The sequence below is a fragment of the Nicotiana tabacum genome, chromosome 16 (genome assembly GCF_000715075.1).
Source record: "Nicotiana tabacum cultivar K326 chromosome 16, ASM71507v2, whole genome shotgun sequence".
In the NCBI taxonomy this organism is placed as follows: domain Eukaryota; kingdom Viridiplantae; phylum Streptophyta; class Magnoliopsida; order Solanales; family Solanaceae; genus Nicotiana; species Nicotiana tabacum.
Window position 1 is genome coordinate 63,295,639 of NC_134095.1, and position 16,272 is coordinate 63,311,910.

The 16,272-nt window shown below is 39.0% G+C and overlaps 1 protein-coding gene across 1 annotated transcript; it reads right to left on the reverse strand.

Annotated features, from left to right (window-relative positions):
• Positions 1–1,458: 1,458 nt before the first annotated feature.
• LOC107824260 (histone acetyltransferase of the MYST family 1) lies at positions 1,459–11,952 on the reverse strand. Its single transcript, XM_016651007.2, has 9 exons — positions 11,604–11,952; positions 10,303–10,391; positions 9,726–9,785; positions 7,564–7,773; positions 5,147–5,215; positions 4,858–5,019; positions 2,953–3,046; positions 2,082–2,224; positions 1,459–1,910 (listed from the first exon to the last, which is right to left on the reverse strand). The coding sequence occupies exons 1-9, from the start codon at positions 11,914–11,916 to the stop codon at positions 1,707–1,709; spliced, it is 1,344 nt and encodes a 447-aa protein (XP_016506493.2). The 5' UTR covers positions 11,917–11,952; the 3' UTR covers positions 1,459–1,706.
• Positions 11,953–16,272: the final 4,320 nt, after the last annotated feature.

Consider the following 16,272-nt stretch of genomic DNA (forward strand, 5'->3'; position numbering starts at 1 on the left):
TATCCAGTTGAATTATTGTTATGTCAGTTAAGCCCAGAAGACTTATTTGTGGACCCACATAATATATATATTGTCTTAGTAAAAAATGCTCTCTCTCTCTCTCTCTCTCTCTCTCATATATATATATATATATATATATAGCATCTTTTTAAAAGAAGCTATACTTAACTGGCCAACGGCCGTTAAGGTATAGCGTCTTTCAAAAAGACGCTATATATATTTTGGTCATTATGTTTCTCTTCTACATGTTTTTGTTCTTTGAATCCAAAAGAACCATATTTTGGTTCCGGACTCGTCGTTTTGCATGTATCGTTAGGCAGACGTTATTTGCTACATACTCTAAAACGGTCACCTCAACGTTTTACTACCTTTGGAAATTCCAACGCCGTTGTGCTTTTTACGTTGAAGACTTGAAGTGGTCTGTTCACGTAGCAATCAGTCATTCAGTGTCAGACCGCCCCAGGAAGAAGAAAAAAAGATGCAAGTGGCAATGATTTCTCAGCAATGAAATTAGAGATCAGTCCTAAAACTTTCTTAATGTGGTCAATTGAGTATCTGACTGAAAACAAAATCATTCTCTTAGTAATCGAAAGTGTGCCATTGACCCTTCATAGAGAGAAAATAAAGCAATGGAGACTTCCACTCCTCAGTTTTCTTTATCAAAATATATTTATCCACATCCAAAATGCCGCTGACATGATAGGATATTTTTTATGCTTTCTTGTGGACTTTGCTTGAAGCTTGGGAAATCTTTCGATTTGAGCAGAAACAACTTCTCGATTCCATACAAGGATTCCATACAGAAAGGGGTAGGAAGTACAAGCTCTTAATCGGCTGCCCTTACAGAAATACAAGCTCTTAATATCCACCTTTCTTTGAACTAAGTTTCTTATACAATTTCGAAAGCTGAGTGCTCTCTTGGACACCATTACTTTATATTCCCCAACAAGTAGTAGCACTAAACAGCAACTTCTTTTCACTCTCTTCTGAATCAACTTTAAGATCTACATAATAGTCCATCATCCTGAATCACAGAATTAAGAGACAAGCTGAAACTAACATAACTAGGTATATAACAACGCAAAAGCATTAATGCAGAGCCATACAACACCAATGGCGGACTCCCCAGTTTACTGAATTTCTTATAACTGGTAGAAAGCAAGCTCACAACCACAGGAGCAATGCTGTAAGGGCAACTGCTATACATTCATCAACACCACAGTGAACCTAAAGTGACCTAGTTGCAGGAAAAAAACAGACAGCCAATTACTAATGTTCCAATCAACTCTTAACAAATCAGTCTATATACGACTTGAGCAATAAACCCATCAGGGACTTTCAGTGACTTCATGGACTGAAACCACCAATGAGACCGAACTTTATTCTGCCTACCACAGTACCACCACACCAATAAATGGCGAGTGAGCATTAACCCATTCACAATGGAAGCAACAAGCAGAACCAAGAGAGAGACTCTTATCAGAAAAGTCATTGCACACTAGCCCCTTCTACAGGGTTTCAAGGTTCATAATCTGTAACCTGATTTACAAAAACTAAGTTGATCATAGTTGTCCATACGTTTGTAGCGTAAGATCAGATTCTCTAAGATCTAACATCTTGGACCTACATCTACTGCTAAAGATCAGTGCATCCCATGCAGCACTACCTTCTGTATATACAAAGAACATAAAATAATACACACATGCTCAGTTTTGCTCCTTATATGGAGTCCATATCAATTTGCTGACATCGACATCCAAGCCACCCCGCCCAGCAGCTTTCAGAAGACGATCCAAGACTTTTGGATCTGCACAGATAACATGCTGTCCCTTACGATATTGGATCAACTCTAAGCCCTGAAGGGTGGACAAAATATCTTCTGCCTTGATGGCTGTCATGTCACTAAGTTCCTACCAGAGGCAAAGCAGAACAGTCAAAGCCATAATAGATTGATATCCATCATCACAGAGATCAATGGAGGCCTAGATAGACCAACCTTCTTCTGCAAGTTAAATGGAAGTCCAAAAAGGCAAATATAAATGTAAAACAGAAGAAAAAAAAATTGATTTTCTGAAACAAACCTTGATAGATATATTGCCCTTGTGCTTTTTCAGTATATCCAGAAGCACACGCGTCCAGTAACCCCTATAGCTTAACATTCCTAAATCGGAAAGGGGTCTTTCTGGTGTCCCCACTTTACCTTCTTTCTTTGAAAGTTCATATGCTGCACAAGGTTTACTCATTAGCTCATTTATTCGAAGGACAGGTAAGGATAAAAATAATGGAAGGAGTTTTCTAATATGAAGATCAATTAGAATTTTGGTTAATAATTTGCATCACATAGACCCTGGCTCTCACAAAAACGATAAATTCATACTTAATAGATAAGTGAACCAGAGAAAATTATGAATATCTCCTCAAAGCAAAAGCACAAAGTCACTACGGGAATGGACAGTCCACAAAATCATTACCTTATGTACAACACTCTTGTGCTTGAAAGCGCACACAAAAAATAACGGTCAATCACTCAATGTCGTTGTTTAGCTGTGAGATACTCCAAGAAAAACAATGAGGAAGGGGGCCAAGGTGGGGGCTATAGTTATTCTTGTGGTCATTGTTTAGTGCAAGTTCACACACCCCCACATATAAATACGCGTGTATAACTTTCAAAACAAATAAATAAATAATATGTGTACACACACACAGTGTGTGTGAGAGAGAGAGGAGGAGGGGGAGAATATACACTCTTTTTTATGAGTAATATACACACATTATATTAAAGGTAAAAGTCATTGTATGGCTCTTTTTATCTGATCGGTAAATACGCCAAATAGAAAGGTCCCCTGTAGGCTACAACTTATACAAGTGAATGTTTCTCTAACCTCATTCTGAAAGATACTAAAAAAACTTGCTGAAACTGGTGAAAACGAGTTGTGAAGTTCAAGAGCTTACAGAATGCAATTAGGAATTTCCCGTAGCCTTTTCTCTGATAAGGAGGAAGTGTCAGAATGCAGGCTAAGTTATAAGATTCTTCTGAATGCTTTTCCTGCAGCATGAAGAAAGTAATCATTAACATAGCTCTTTGGGGAACCCAATAACATAGGAGATTGACCAAATATCAAGTCTAGGTCAAATATCAAACTCATTTCTGTTCCTCATACCAAAGTTTTTTCCCCTTGAATAAGGATAATAAGGGGTCGTTTGGTACAATGGTAGGATAAACAAGGATATCCCATGGGATTAGCTATCCCACCTTCTATATGGGATAGCTAATCCCACCATTTGTGTAAAACTTATCCAGGAATTAGCTAATACCTATAACCAAACATAGGATAAATACAATCCCAAATTTTATCCCGGGATTATTATCCTTATTCCTTGTACCAAACGACCCCCTAAAGGTATAATGAGGACAAGGTACAAACTGACTGGACAGATCAAGAACACCGGCCTAGAATGTCTAAAGTTTGGCTAGAAAAAATTGGTAGTTGAGCAAATATATATCACTTACTAGAGCTTAGTGTGTTTGAGCAGGTTTTGGAAGAAAACTATTTTTTGGGGAGAAGTAGCACTTGGGTATTTGTTTCCAACAGGCCCATAAGAAACCCTATTTGGCAAAGTATATGTTGGCGGGCACGACCAAAACATGAAAAGTCAAATTAGGATTGTAGATTTTAGGCTGCAAAATATTCGAGGAATTAGATGGTGAGCTTCAAATGTGATTTAAAGCCACTTCATCAAAAAAAAAAGTGATTAAAACCTTGCAAACATGTTTCAAAAGGCCTCGCAAGGTTGATGTACACCAGCAAACGTTCCAAATCCAAAACATGTATATGCTTTAGTTTGATCCAACCTCTATTCTTCAATGTCCTAGAGTTCTTGAATTTTTTTTTCTTTGCTAACCGAGAAATCCCGCATGGCCAGTAGCACACTATTCGAAATCTGGGTATTAGGCTTGCCCCTCTAAAGTTCTTGAATATTGAGAACATCAAATAAGATCTATCTACAGATTCTCTCTTTCCAGGACTCCATATCCAGATTTTAGATCTATCTAAAGTTCTTGAATATCCAGATTTTTGCAATGCAACTTAAAAGCAATACTAGTTAACTACTAATTGTTCTCTCCCTTTTTTAACTTTTTAAAAATAGATAAAATCTTAAGAAATATGATAAGGTCTTTTTTAAGCAACAAAAATATTTTGTTTCATGGGCCATTTAGAGCAGCCCGGTTCACTAAGCTCCCGCTATGCGGGGGTTCCGGGGAAGAGGTTGTTTCCACGACTTGAACCCAGGCCACATGACAGCAACTTTACCCGTTAGAGCAACCCTCTAAAAAGTAGAAAATGTGGTCAAAGTTTAAACACACTTCGATAGCATATTTTGCTTCAGCTACATCAAGATGCAACTTTTTTTAACATTCAGATACAAAATTGACTGCCTCGATAACATGGTTTGGAAATGCTCTGGCAAGAAGCTTACAAGTGCTTCCCAAATGCTTGTCAGATCATAAGTTACTCCAAACATATATGCAGGTAGGATCTCACTCTGTCAAACTGCCCTTGCTACTATCCTAGTTAACAATTTCAACCCTACTAGGAAATGGCAGTGAGTGCTAACAAATCAAAGTAACTTTTCGTAGTTGCAGAATGATGTGAGAATTCTACAGATTCACAAGAGCTGCATAATCTCCCTAAGTTGAAGACTCGTAGCAACTGAAGGTAAAACTTCCCCACTACTACATAATGATGACTACGCAAACTCACAATCCCTAAATATGCAACACAGTGAGAGAACGGAAGAAACCCATAAACTTTTTCACAAAAAATACCGATATAGATATGGCAGCGGCAGTTTTACCTTTGAAAAATAACCAACCATATGGCAACCTCGATCATCACATTCACAGAGCACGTAAAAGAGGAACAGGTCAACATCATAATATAGAGTTTTATGATCAAGAAACAATTTGGCCAAGTAGCATAGATTTTGCCCATAAACCTTGTTCTTTTTGCCATCAACCTGAAGCAAATGTCCAACAAACGAGAACATTATAAGATACCGTAAGCATATCTCTGTAAGGCTTTCCTCTAAGTCCGTCAAGGACAAACAAAAGAAAGAAAACTGGTACTAAGATCAACTAACACACCTCAAACATTGACAGTGTACCACTTCTATAGATCTCATCGCCTGGGGGATGCTTAAGATCACATTTTCTCTACATAAAGAATGAGAATAAGTCAGAAAAAAGGAATACCGATGTATCAAAAGGTAAAAGGCGTGGATATTTGATATCTACTGCTCTGAAAAAACTTTTTTTTCCTACTTCCAATTGATTTAATCCCAAAATTAGGTCTAACTTCCCTAAAGGGAAACCGTTTCTCTGCATTCTTCAATATCATTCCAAATATTTTATTATCAAGCGAAAAGGTCCAAATTGCCCCTGAACGGTGAGAAATGGAGCAATTTTGCCCTCCGTTAATAGTTGGGGTCAAATATACCCCTACTGTTACCAAATGGACTTAAAATTCTTATTGACTAAGAGTCAACTATTAAAAAAATAATTACTCTCATCGAATCAGAATTTACCACGTGTCCAAGCTTACAATTAAACCAACATTAAAAATTCTCTCTTCCTCCTCATCTTCTCACACCATCACTCCTCTCTACAAGCGACAATGGTCGGAAATTTTCACGGCAATTTTGAGCTCATATTAGAACTATAATCTATACCTCAATTGGTTATTTTAGCGAACTAGCTCACAATTCTCCCTGATTCTTAGACAGCATTTTCTATTTATTGTGGATGTGTAAATCATCAGTTCTTTGTTGGAAAAGTAATGTGATTTTAGGACATCATTAATGAATCCTTGTAGACAAGGAAAGCTAATGACTTTCTTATCTATCCAAGACACCAATTGGTTTTCTTATGCTGCTTCTGACAGTGTTAGTTTCCCCTACTATGAAAGCTTTCTCCATTATCACAAGTCCCACGCATAAATTACATATCAAATAAATCTTTATCGAAATCTCTGAAGAAATATACTTTGATCCTTATAGCTTAGTAGTCACTCGAATAATCATCTTCATCTCATATCTCACGGTTGTTGCATCTTGTAATGTGGCATTCTTTTCTTTCTTGAATCTACAACTTCATGTTCATTCTCATGTGAATTTCATGATCCTTAAACCTCATTATTTGTTTATTGATTTTTAATGGAGGTTTAATTGTGGGTTCAGGAGGGATAGGATAAAGATGGGGAGGCCACCTGCGAAATTTCCCGCAAAAGTTCCGGTGATTGTTGCTGCAGAGTGGTGGTGTGAGAAGATGAGGAGGAAGAGAGGGTTTATAATGTTTAGGGTTGGTTTAATTTTAAGCTTGGACACGTGGTAAATTCTGATTCGATGAGAGAGTAATTATTTTTGAATAGTTGATTGTTAGTCAATAAGGGTATATCTGAGCCCATTTGGTAACAGTAAGGGTACATTTAACCCCAACTATTAACGAAGGACAAAATTGCTCAATTTCTCATAGTTTAGGGGCAATATCTTGGACCTTTTCCATATTATCAAAAAAGGTATGCAAGTCCACACGTTTATTCTTTAAAATGTTCAAAAAATTTCAAGAATCTAGCTTTAACTCCACGTTACACCCACTTCTGCTAGGAACTGGATAGGTAAGAAGAAAACACAATTCTTACTCTTACCTTAGTACTCGTAGTCAAACTAAGTGGGACAGGAAAATTACGACAAATGGAGAGAGATAAGAATAGCACTTTCAGAAAACCTTTTGGGTGCTTAATTTGAAGGTGTAAGACGCCCAGAAGGTAGTAGGATAATGAACAACAACGACAACAGCATGCTTCAGGTGAAAGGGGTAACAACATGCCGAAAGGAAAAACGGAAGTTCTCACCCTTAAAAGAACAACCATCCCGTCATTTTTTTATAACAACCATCCTATCAATTGATCTTCTTTTAGTTAGGCGAACATCATGTAGCATAGCATGGTGGGGGGAAACTAGACCTTTTGATAGGGAATTATACACAACTGAGGTTAACTCCCCAACAATTGTAGTGTTCAACTCCCATGTAGATAAGGCGCAACCAAAATGTTAAAACTTTATTGAACAACTGTATACTTCTAACTAATCTAGTTGTATCTGTAGGTTGGCAATCCAAGATGGGAATCAAACAAATACAAGGAATCTCCCCAAAGTAATAGATATTTGCCACTAACTACTTGAGAAAATTAATTAAATTGAGATGACATCCTAGATTTGCTCAAAAGCTTCAACAAAGAAAGGCATAATAGCCATACAGATCCAGGAACGAAGAGATACTGGCTACTTCCTACTTAAGTAAAGGACTAATATATACCACATAGACCTAAAAATTGAGCATAGTAATTAGGCCTGCAAAAACAATTTTAGCATTTTAAGTTGTAAGCACAGAAGTTAATTATTGTAGCCATACTGAATCAGTGCCAAATGTGAAATATCTCAATGTAAATTTCGCCTCTCCTTTCCATAACAAGAAAAGCAAGAAAAATTTGGGAAAAGGCTCACCATGTGCCTCTGAAGCTGTTCTTTGCGCTTCATAAAATTGAGACAGAACTCGCAAAAGAACAGCTTCGAACAGTCATTGTATTCTGGAGGAAATGGGGAGAAGTACCACGTTTCAATCTCATATCTTCCAAGTTCTATTGTTGCAATGTTCTTAACTTTCGTGAACTCTTCATGCTCCCGCAAACTGGCAGCATCAAGCTCCTCATGACCCTACAAATGAAACAAATATATTTGGCAAGATCAATAAATCACCCCGCAACAAGTACTCCTCCGTCCCAAACAGTTGGGGTCCGCTAAATGAATCTTCACTTCCCATTTAAGCTCAACTCATGTCATCACACACATATATACATACAAATATACAATAACAATAACAATAACAATAACAATAATAATAATAATAATAGAAGTTCTCTAACAAGTCTAAAACCTATTCCCAAATAGTACATATCACCTATATGGGTCTTTCTTCCATTGTGCCATATTTTTAGATAACACCTATATGGGTCTTTTCTTCCATTGTGCCATATCTTTAGATAAATCATCCGGAACTAAGAAATGTTTTACTTTGATATGTCAAATAACAAAGAAAAATAATTAAAACGAAACTAGAGAATCTATAGGAGGATCTTAAGAAACAAATTTCAAAAAGAGAGAGAACAAAAACCCAGAAACATCAATAAAGAAAAAAATAATAATAAGTAAATAGCTAAAAGAGCCCAATATAGTTCTGGCGGTTAAGCTCGCTAAACTACTACCTCCACTCCATCAAAAGATACTGTCCCCTGATACTACTATATTTAAACTTACTTAGAGTTCACGTTTCTCATCACAAAGGGTGTGTTTAAATGAGCATGGAAAATACTAAGGCAAGGGAGAGCAGGAAAAGTCAATAGCTATATTGCGCGGACTCTCCAAAATGTAGTCGCACCCGTGTCGGATCCTTCAAAAATGCACTACTTTTGGAGGATCCGACACGTATCCGGCCACATTTTCGGAGAGTCCGAGCAACATAGGTCAATAGTAACTCCAATTAAGGTAAGAAAAGAAAAAAGTAGCCAAGGTGGTTTTTCATCAGTTAGTCCTCTGAAATCAATCCACTCCAAGATTAAACAGCTCCCTAGTTCATATTAAGGAAGAGAACTCATACTTCGAAGCAAAAAGCAAAAAGCACAGAAAAGCACCAAAGTTTGTTGGGACTTTCAGCGCAAAGAGGAATTAAAGGGCGGGATTTAGCAAAAAAGCGCTAATGAAGAAAAAATAAAATAACTTAATGCAAGATATGTGATTACAAACACAAAACAAATTGTCTTTTCAAGGATGGTACGGTTAACACAAACAACAACAATTATTTAGACAAAAGAACAGAAAAAACTATTATTAAACCATTTGCATGGATTTCCTAATCAAACTGTATGCATGAACTAGAAATCATCTCATTCAAGTTCAAAAACTTATAAATTTCTGACTTAGATGAAAGATATAGCTTTAAATTTTTAGTGGCTAGCTTTCTTATACTGCATTTATTTCTACATTTATAAATTGTTATTCCTAATCCTAGAAAATTCAGTCATAATATTTTCTTAGCAATTAATGTATTGCTTTATCAACTATTTTTACAATTTAGTGCTGCGCTCTTAGAGAGCGATGATGGGTGAAGAGGAGCATGCCTTAGCACCTTGACGCCTACAATAAAGCACCAACTAAACGAGGTGCCTGGGGTCGTGGGCTTGACCAAGCTTCAGTGCTTAGCCGAGCAAAAAACGGCAAGACTTTACAATTTATGAAATTCAAGACATTTACTAGAGCACAGCGTGACAAAGAACTCCTTTGCTATCTTTGTCTCTATTGAAACTCTCACCATCCCACCCGGACCTAACGCAAAATCACAAATATTTCACATGCACAGTTCATTGGCACTCTTTCAGAAACTTTCAAGAGAATCTGGCTGGGATAGCTTTAAGCACTTCGGATAACAGGCAACTAGAACTAGAAATGCTGGGTACATCAAATAAAGGAACTAATTTTGACTGAATAAAAGAAGGATGATGCCAACATAATATTGTAAACCATGAAAACATCAAAGAGAAAAATAATATCCACAGTTAGGGTGTAGTTAAAAGTATAACCCTCTAAAAGGATATAAAGAATACAAAAAGTACCTCGACATGAGTCTCGTCTATCTTACGTTTCTGGTGGCGTGTCATTTTCAAACTTGTCACCTGAAAACTTCAGTTGTGAGACCTTAAAGCACCAGACAAAGGTACTGGATAGTTTATTTTTTTAAAAGCAAAAAACATGAAGGGCAAGGTCATTATAATCAAAACAAAGAAAAACAAATGCAGCAAGTATTGTAGGTGGAACTTGAATCTGACATCTACAGGTTGTACTCCTAAACCTCACCTGCCCAGCCATCCACTTGGGACACAAAAAGAAAACCTTCCAAAAGGGATGAGAAGGAGAAAGTTGTAAATTCTTCTGAAGAAGAAAAAGCCTATCTATGAGACAACAGAGACCATTGGTCACGTTGCATGCAGTAGAGTGATCATAGCTCTCAACCTATTATCCTCAATCCCCACCCAAAAAGAGAGACAGAATCTTAATTTTCTCTCGGATCTACATAAGGGTTTCTCCTTTGTCTTAGCATGAAAAATCCCACCTCCCAATAGGAGAGGTGCAACAAGTCTCATAAGTACCCCAAATGGAAAATTACAAGCAGATAAATATAGCAAGTATTACCTTGTCCTCGACCTTCTCATCCACAACAGTCTCTACTGAATTAAGATCAAGCTGTTCAAGTTTAACCCACTCATCAAGTCTCCGATTGACTGTCCAAGATCAGAAAACAAAATAAAGGCGTAAAAGATGCAATTATTTTCATCGGTTCAGCAAGTATTATTAGAAGATGAAAATTTTATTTCACTAAAGTAAAATAGTAATGAAAGACATTCTTTGTAATTAGTAAGATCAACATAATTGAAACTGTGGGCAATGAAATAGTTCATGCTTGCTGATATAGAGAAAAAGAAAGTGCAGGAAAGTTAACAGTTGCACATTTTCTGTGCTTTTGTTAAGCAAGAAAATTGTGGAAAGAGACTCTCCAAATTAAGCGATGGAGGAAGGGTGGAATTATGAAGGGATGTGGTTTCTTGAAACTTTAAAACTTTCCTTTCCTTTCAAATGAATACATAATACAAAACGAATTTCATTTTCTTTTGTTTTATCACTATTTTCCCAAGAAAAATATGTTCTAGCAACTTTGTTGACATCCGAATGAAGCCTAAAGGCTCAACCGACAATGAATCACGAATTTCCCCCAAACCCATTACTAATCACTGAAATAATTTAGGTAAGAATATTCATTGCCTTAGCTGCTCAAAATTAACACAAAATTAAGAGGAAAAACGAGTAGCTTGAAAATTACTTACATTATAAGTTGTAAAGAGTTCTTTCGGCTCAACCAACTATGTAACAAGAATGCCAATTATAAACCCGTAAATTGTGGTAATAACTTAGGACAGACAACTGATAATACTCCATCCTAAATGAACTATGGATTTCCGTACGCTGGTCAAAGCATTTAATTTTCAAATCAATTTTTTAAAGTGAATCTTCCAGTACGAGGGTCAATCATTTATTTTCAAGTCAATTTTGTAAATAGAATTCTCCATCTTTCAATTTACATAATATGAAATCGTACTATCAACCACATTTCTTAAAGTTTTAAGAAATACGTAGAAAATAGTTGAACAGTTCACCGTCGAAGGAACTACAGTTAGCCATAAATGGCAATTATTCAACTAATATAAGAAAACTAGGAAAAAGATATCCAAACCCTAGCTGCTCCAAATCATCGCAAATAGAATTAGAAGGAAAACGTAAGATTGGCTTTAAAACTTTAACTCACATTCGGTGTTTTGTTACCACCTGTACATTGTATTCAAATAATTTAAGGGGGGAAAAAGCTCCAAACCCTAGCTGCTCCAAATTGATGCAAATAAAGTAAGAAGAAAACCATAAATTTGAAAATGTTCACTCACATTCAGTGTAATGAACATAGTATTCGTAGTCATTAGCACCGCCACAGGGCAATTTACGGCGTTCAATGACCTTAACGGGATGATACTTGCCGTCTCTCCAGCGGCACATGACACGTGTCCCCACCTCCAGCGGCAGGACACCACTTCCTTTCCTCTTCCTAAACGGCTCGTTTTCTGCCGTAGCTCCGGTGGATTCCACCGCCGGCGGATGGACGGAACCGTTCCCGGCGTGATGCCCATTGGCGGTGCTGTTTGGGGTTGGGATTGGGTCTGAACCGCTCTCTGCCCTCGTTGACGTGTCTATCGATCCCATTTCCGTTTTTCCCTCCGTTGAAGTTTTTTTCCTTTTTCACACAAAATGGTGCTGTTTATATGTGGTCCGTCTACTATGCACGTGGCGAGCACGTGAGATGGGGTGCCACAATTGTCTCCGGTCTTTTTTTCCTTTCTTTCTTCTCGTTTTGTTTTCCTTTGCTCACTTTTTTGTTCTTTTCTTTGGAGATTTGCATATGTACTTAGTTTTGGGGTCATTATTTGAGTTATACCCATATTTAGGGATGGCAAACGGCGGGTTGGGTCAGATATAAGCGGGTCAAAATAGGTAATTTAAAAACGAATAATTATCCGATCTGACCCGTATTTGAGACGGATAAAAAACGGGTTATCCGACGGATAATATGGATATGTGTTTACCCTCAAAATCGGATAACAATTAAATTTATAAGTGATTTTAAGGATATGTCGATTAATCTGACACGAATCTATGAATTGAATTGTAATTAAAGCGAACAATGATAAAATAAATTCAAACCGTGCGACTTGAACAGTTATAGCCTTGAAAAAACGAGTTTCACTTGACTGGATGCAATTCAAACAATATCAGGTACAGAAGAACAGTAGCTTACAGAAAGAGAATAATGTTATATTGCTTTGGGATGCGTGTAACAATTTGTTTTACAAAATAATCAGACCCCCTTTATATAGTAGGGAAGTCCTACTTTAGGTACAATTCTATAAAAGGTAAAAAAATCTCATGATTTGCTAATTAGCTGGCGTCTCATTGATATGTGCCGAGATTTCCGCCGTGATACCCAACCGGTTACGGATATTTTGCCTTCCGTTATTAGGTCTGGCAATGCTTCCTCGAGCTCATTCGGGATCATGGTTGATTCTGGGGTCACGGACTCAATGTTCTCGAGGACGAACACTCTGACCTCGTATATTGGTTTGATGGACCCAGGGTCGATCTTCAACTCATCGCGTTTCAATCTCGATCTGTCGTGTAATAGACGAGCCCGATTTGGACTGTAGACAGATAGTCCCCTCGTTTTTCGGAGAGTAAACGACGAGAAACGATATGAGCCCCCGATTTTCGCCTCGATACTCTGCTTCAGAAATGACAAAATGAACGAAACGTCTCCTCAGTCACGTCTTACGGGCATTAAATTCTCGTCAGTTGCTGGTCGGCCACTCCTGGTTTTGAACCGTCGTTTTGAAAACTATAAATACATCATTCTTCATCCATTCAAGTCTTCTCTACTCTTGTTCTTAAAAACTTTTTGCATTTCATAGTACTTGTGCCTAGATTTCTTGAGCTCTTTGTAAAAACTCTTGCTTGTCTTCACTCCAAATCTTCAAGTGTATCCTTTTCACTTCCTCTCCTTCATCTTTTACCTTTCGTTTGAAAAGAAAATGGCGAAAACTTCTAAGATAGTTCCTCAAAATGCAACTGCTTCTTCTTCACGGCCTGTCGGCGAGGAACCAATGATGGAGCCTCCTCTTGATGCATTTATTCCTAGCGGGTGCTCGGTGGCTGCCGACTTCAAAGTTGAAAAACCTTCACCTATTCCGGGCTGAGGCGAGAAAGTATCGAGGTATATTTGCTCGATCACCGAAGAGACCCTCCCTACAGTCATAAAGGACTACAACTATGCCAGAAAAGACGTGGTGATTCCCGGGCCCAAAGAAGATATCACTACCCACGTTAAGGGATACTTAAGTGTTTACACTTACCCCTTAACGATGGGCCCATTAGACCCGGTGATCATTCAATTCAGTAAAAGGTACAAGGTGTGCCTTGGTCAGATCCACCCCTCGTTCTAGAGATAGTTATTCTTCTCCGATTCTTCGTGAGCAATAATGATAGATGCCCATTCACCGTTGACCATCTAATGCGCCTATACAGCCCCCGATTCTTCTAGGCGGGCTAATTAAACTTGCACATCGGGCCTCTAAAGCCCCGTTCTCGAGCATCGATAAAGATCGAGACCGAGGTTGGCTAGGCCGATTTGTCTGGGTGAGGAGCTCGAACCTGATCCCGGCCAAAGATATGTTGTTCCCCGACGAGTGGAACACAAAACGTAAGTAAAGTTCCATTTTTCCCAGAATTTTATTTTTACTCTCTTTTTCTCCTATCTTATCGATGTTCGGTGTTGATGCAACTGTTGCTCAAGTTCCGGATGTGGTTCCTCGACTCAAGGAATAGGTTAAGGACATTGTCTCACAAAAACGTATTGCGAGCGCATATGGTGCGAACTTTTGAAGGGCCGGTGGGAGGCCCGTTCTCATAGTGAGATAACTTTCTTGAGTGATCAACACTTGGATCCCCTTTGTGTTGTTGAGTTCTTACTTTTTTTTTCTTTGCAGGTCTTTCCATGGATGTCGCCATGAGGCCTCCATCTAGTGACGAGGACAGTTTCGCCGATTCCCCTGCTCCGAGGCAGGAGAAGAAGAGGAGAAGGGCTTCAAGTCCTTTGAACTCAGAGAAGAAAAAATCGAAAAGGAGGCTGGTGCGAAAATTCAAGGAAAGTATCAGCGCCCGAGAGCTCCCATCAGACTCAATCCACCGGCTAAGGGATGAGTCAAAATAAGAATAAGAAACTTCCCAACTTGTGGCCCACTTGAGAGGTAGCTCCGAACTACCTCAAACCAGGGGGCCGATGAGGAGGCAACGGTCGAGGCCTCCGAACCATAGAGGGGTGAGGCCGATTTGTCCCAAGTTGGGGAGGCTGATAAAGAGGCTACAGCTGATGCTCCTCGAGAAGAGGATAATTCCCCGAAGGATGCACTTGGAGTGATAGATCTCCCTGAGTCGCCCTCATTTACCGACTCCATGATACACGATGCCCAGAGGCTAAAAGGATGCCCAAATGAGGGCCCCCGAGGGGTGGTAGCCTCCTTCCACAACTTTTTTGAAGGTTTAGACTCTACCACCCCGGAAGACACCGCAGGATTGAGTGAATTTTCGGTACCAAGGAAAAGTTTGTCTTCAGGAACCAGCGGGTCTTCTTCGAGCCCGAAACTAGTAAACCGGTTCCCAGCTCCGAGTGCAGATCCCGATCGGAAGCGGTTGATTATTATGTCTATTCCGGAGGATGCCCGGGTCCGCTCTGTCCCCGTGGAGGTTGCAAGTTATCTTCAGTGCTTGGTGATCGAAGAAGATCAAGCAAAGATGAATGAGGTGGAGGCGCCATGCATGTTCAATGAGGCCCAACAGGCGTTAAACCGAGTAATTTCAAATGCCTCTTGACGACTTTTATCATGTACTTAGATTAAGTCATAAAAATTGTTAACTCTTTCCTTTACGTTTTTAGGCCTATATGCTCTACCACGAGACTTTTCTCCGATATTGAGAAGAGTTTACCCAATATGAGGCCGAGACCCGAGGGCTCATTGAGAAAAGAGATGCTTGCAAACTTCTCAGTGAGTAACATGAAGGGGAGGTCATGAAATTCCAAGCTGAGTTAGAGGCGGCTCAGAAGGAGAATTCCAACCTGGTCGAGTAGGTAAGGAGAATATTTGAGGTTAGTGATGATGAGTCAGATACGGTGGCTAATGGTCCAAACCCGCAGGTCCAACAGAAGATTAACCAGATCGGACAGCTCTTGGCAGAGGTAGATGCGGTAAAGGCCAAGGGCGAAGAATGAAAAAAGAACATGGATCGTCTGGCCTCAAAAAAGGAGACCGCCTGGGCCCAACTGCTTCGACTGAGGTCCAGCTCCGAGCTGTAAATGAGAAGCCCTTGGTGTAGGCTAAGAAGATCAAAAAGCTCCAGTCCTAGTTGAATTCGACCGTCTCTGATCAAGAAAATTTGGCCACAGAGCTTGAAGCAGTCAAGTTGGAGGCCAAAGTAATTAAAGTTGATACAGATGAGATAGTGGCTATTTATAAGGCCATTGCCGAGGCGGCTCAGGTTCGAGCGAAAGACATCATCGAGCACTAAGTGGCAATCTTGAAGAGAGGACCTTGAGGAAATTCATGCTCGGGGTTTCGACTTATCAACTAAGATTGAGAGTGCCAAAGAGCTCAAAGTCGATGCCAAAAAATTGGCCTATTCCAAATATGACAAGGAGCTCGAAGATTTGGGCGAGTCCGAGGATGGCGAAGATCACGAGGGTGACGAGGCGGTCCCTGGTGAAGACTAGACCACTTAGGCTCTTTGTAAATGTTTCTTGTTTTTTACTTTTTGGTTTACCTTTTGGTTGAGGTTGTTTGGCCTCTGTAAAGAATTTGTGTCGAGGCCGTTTCGGCCCTTGTAAGAAATTTTTGATATGTATGTAAAGCCTTTTTTTCACTTCAGCATTTTCTAAGTTTTTTTTTTCCTTTGTCATTTATATTTGCAAATATTAGAATGCCTTAGCATGAAATAGTTAGGTTATGCTAGGGGTTT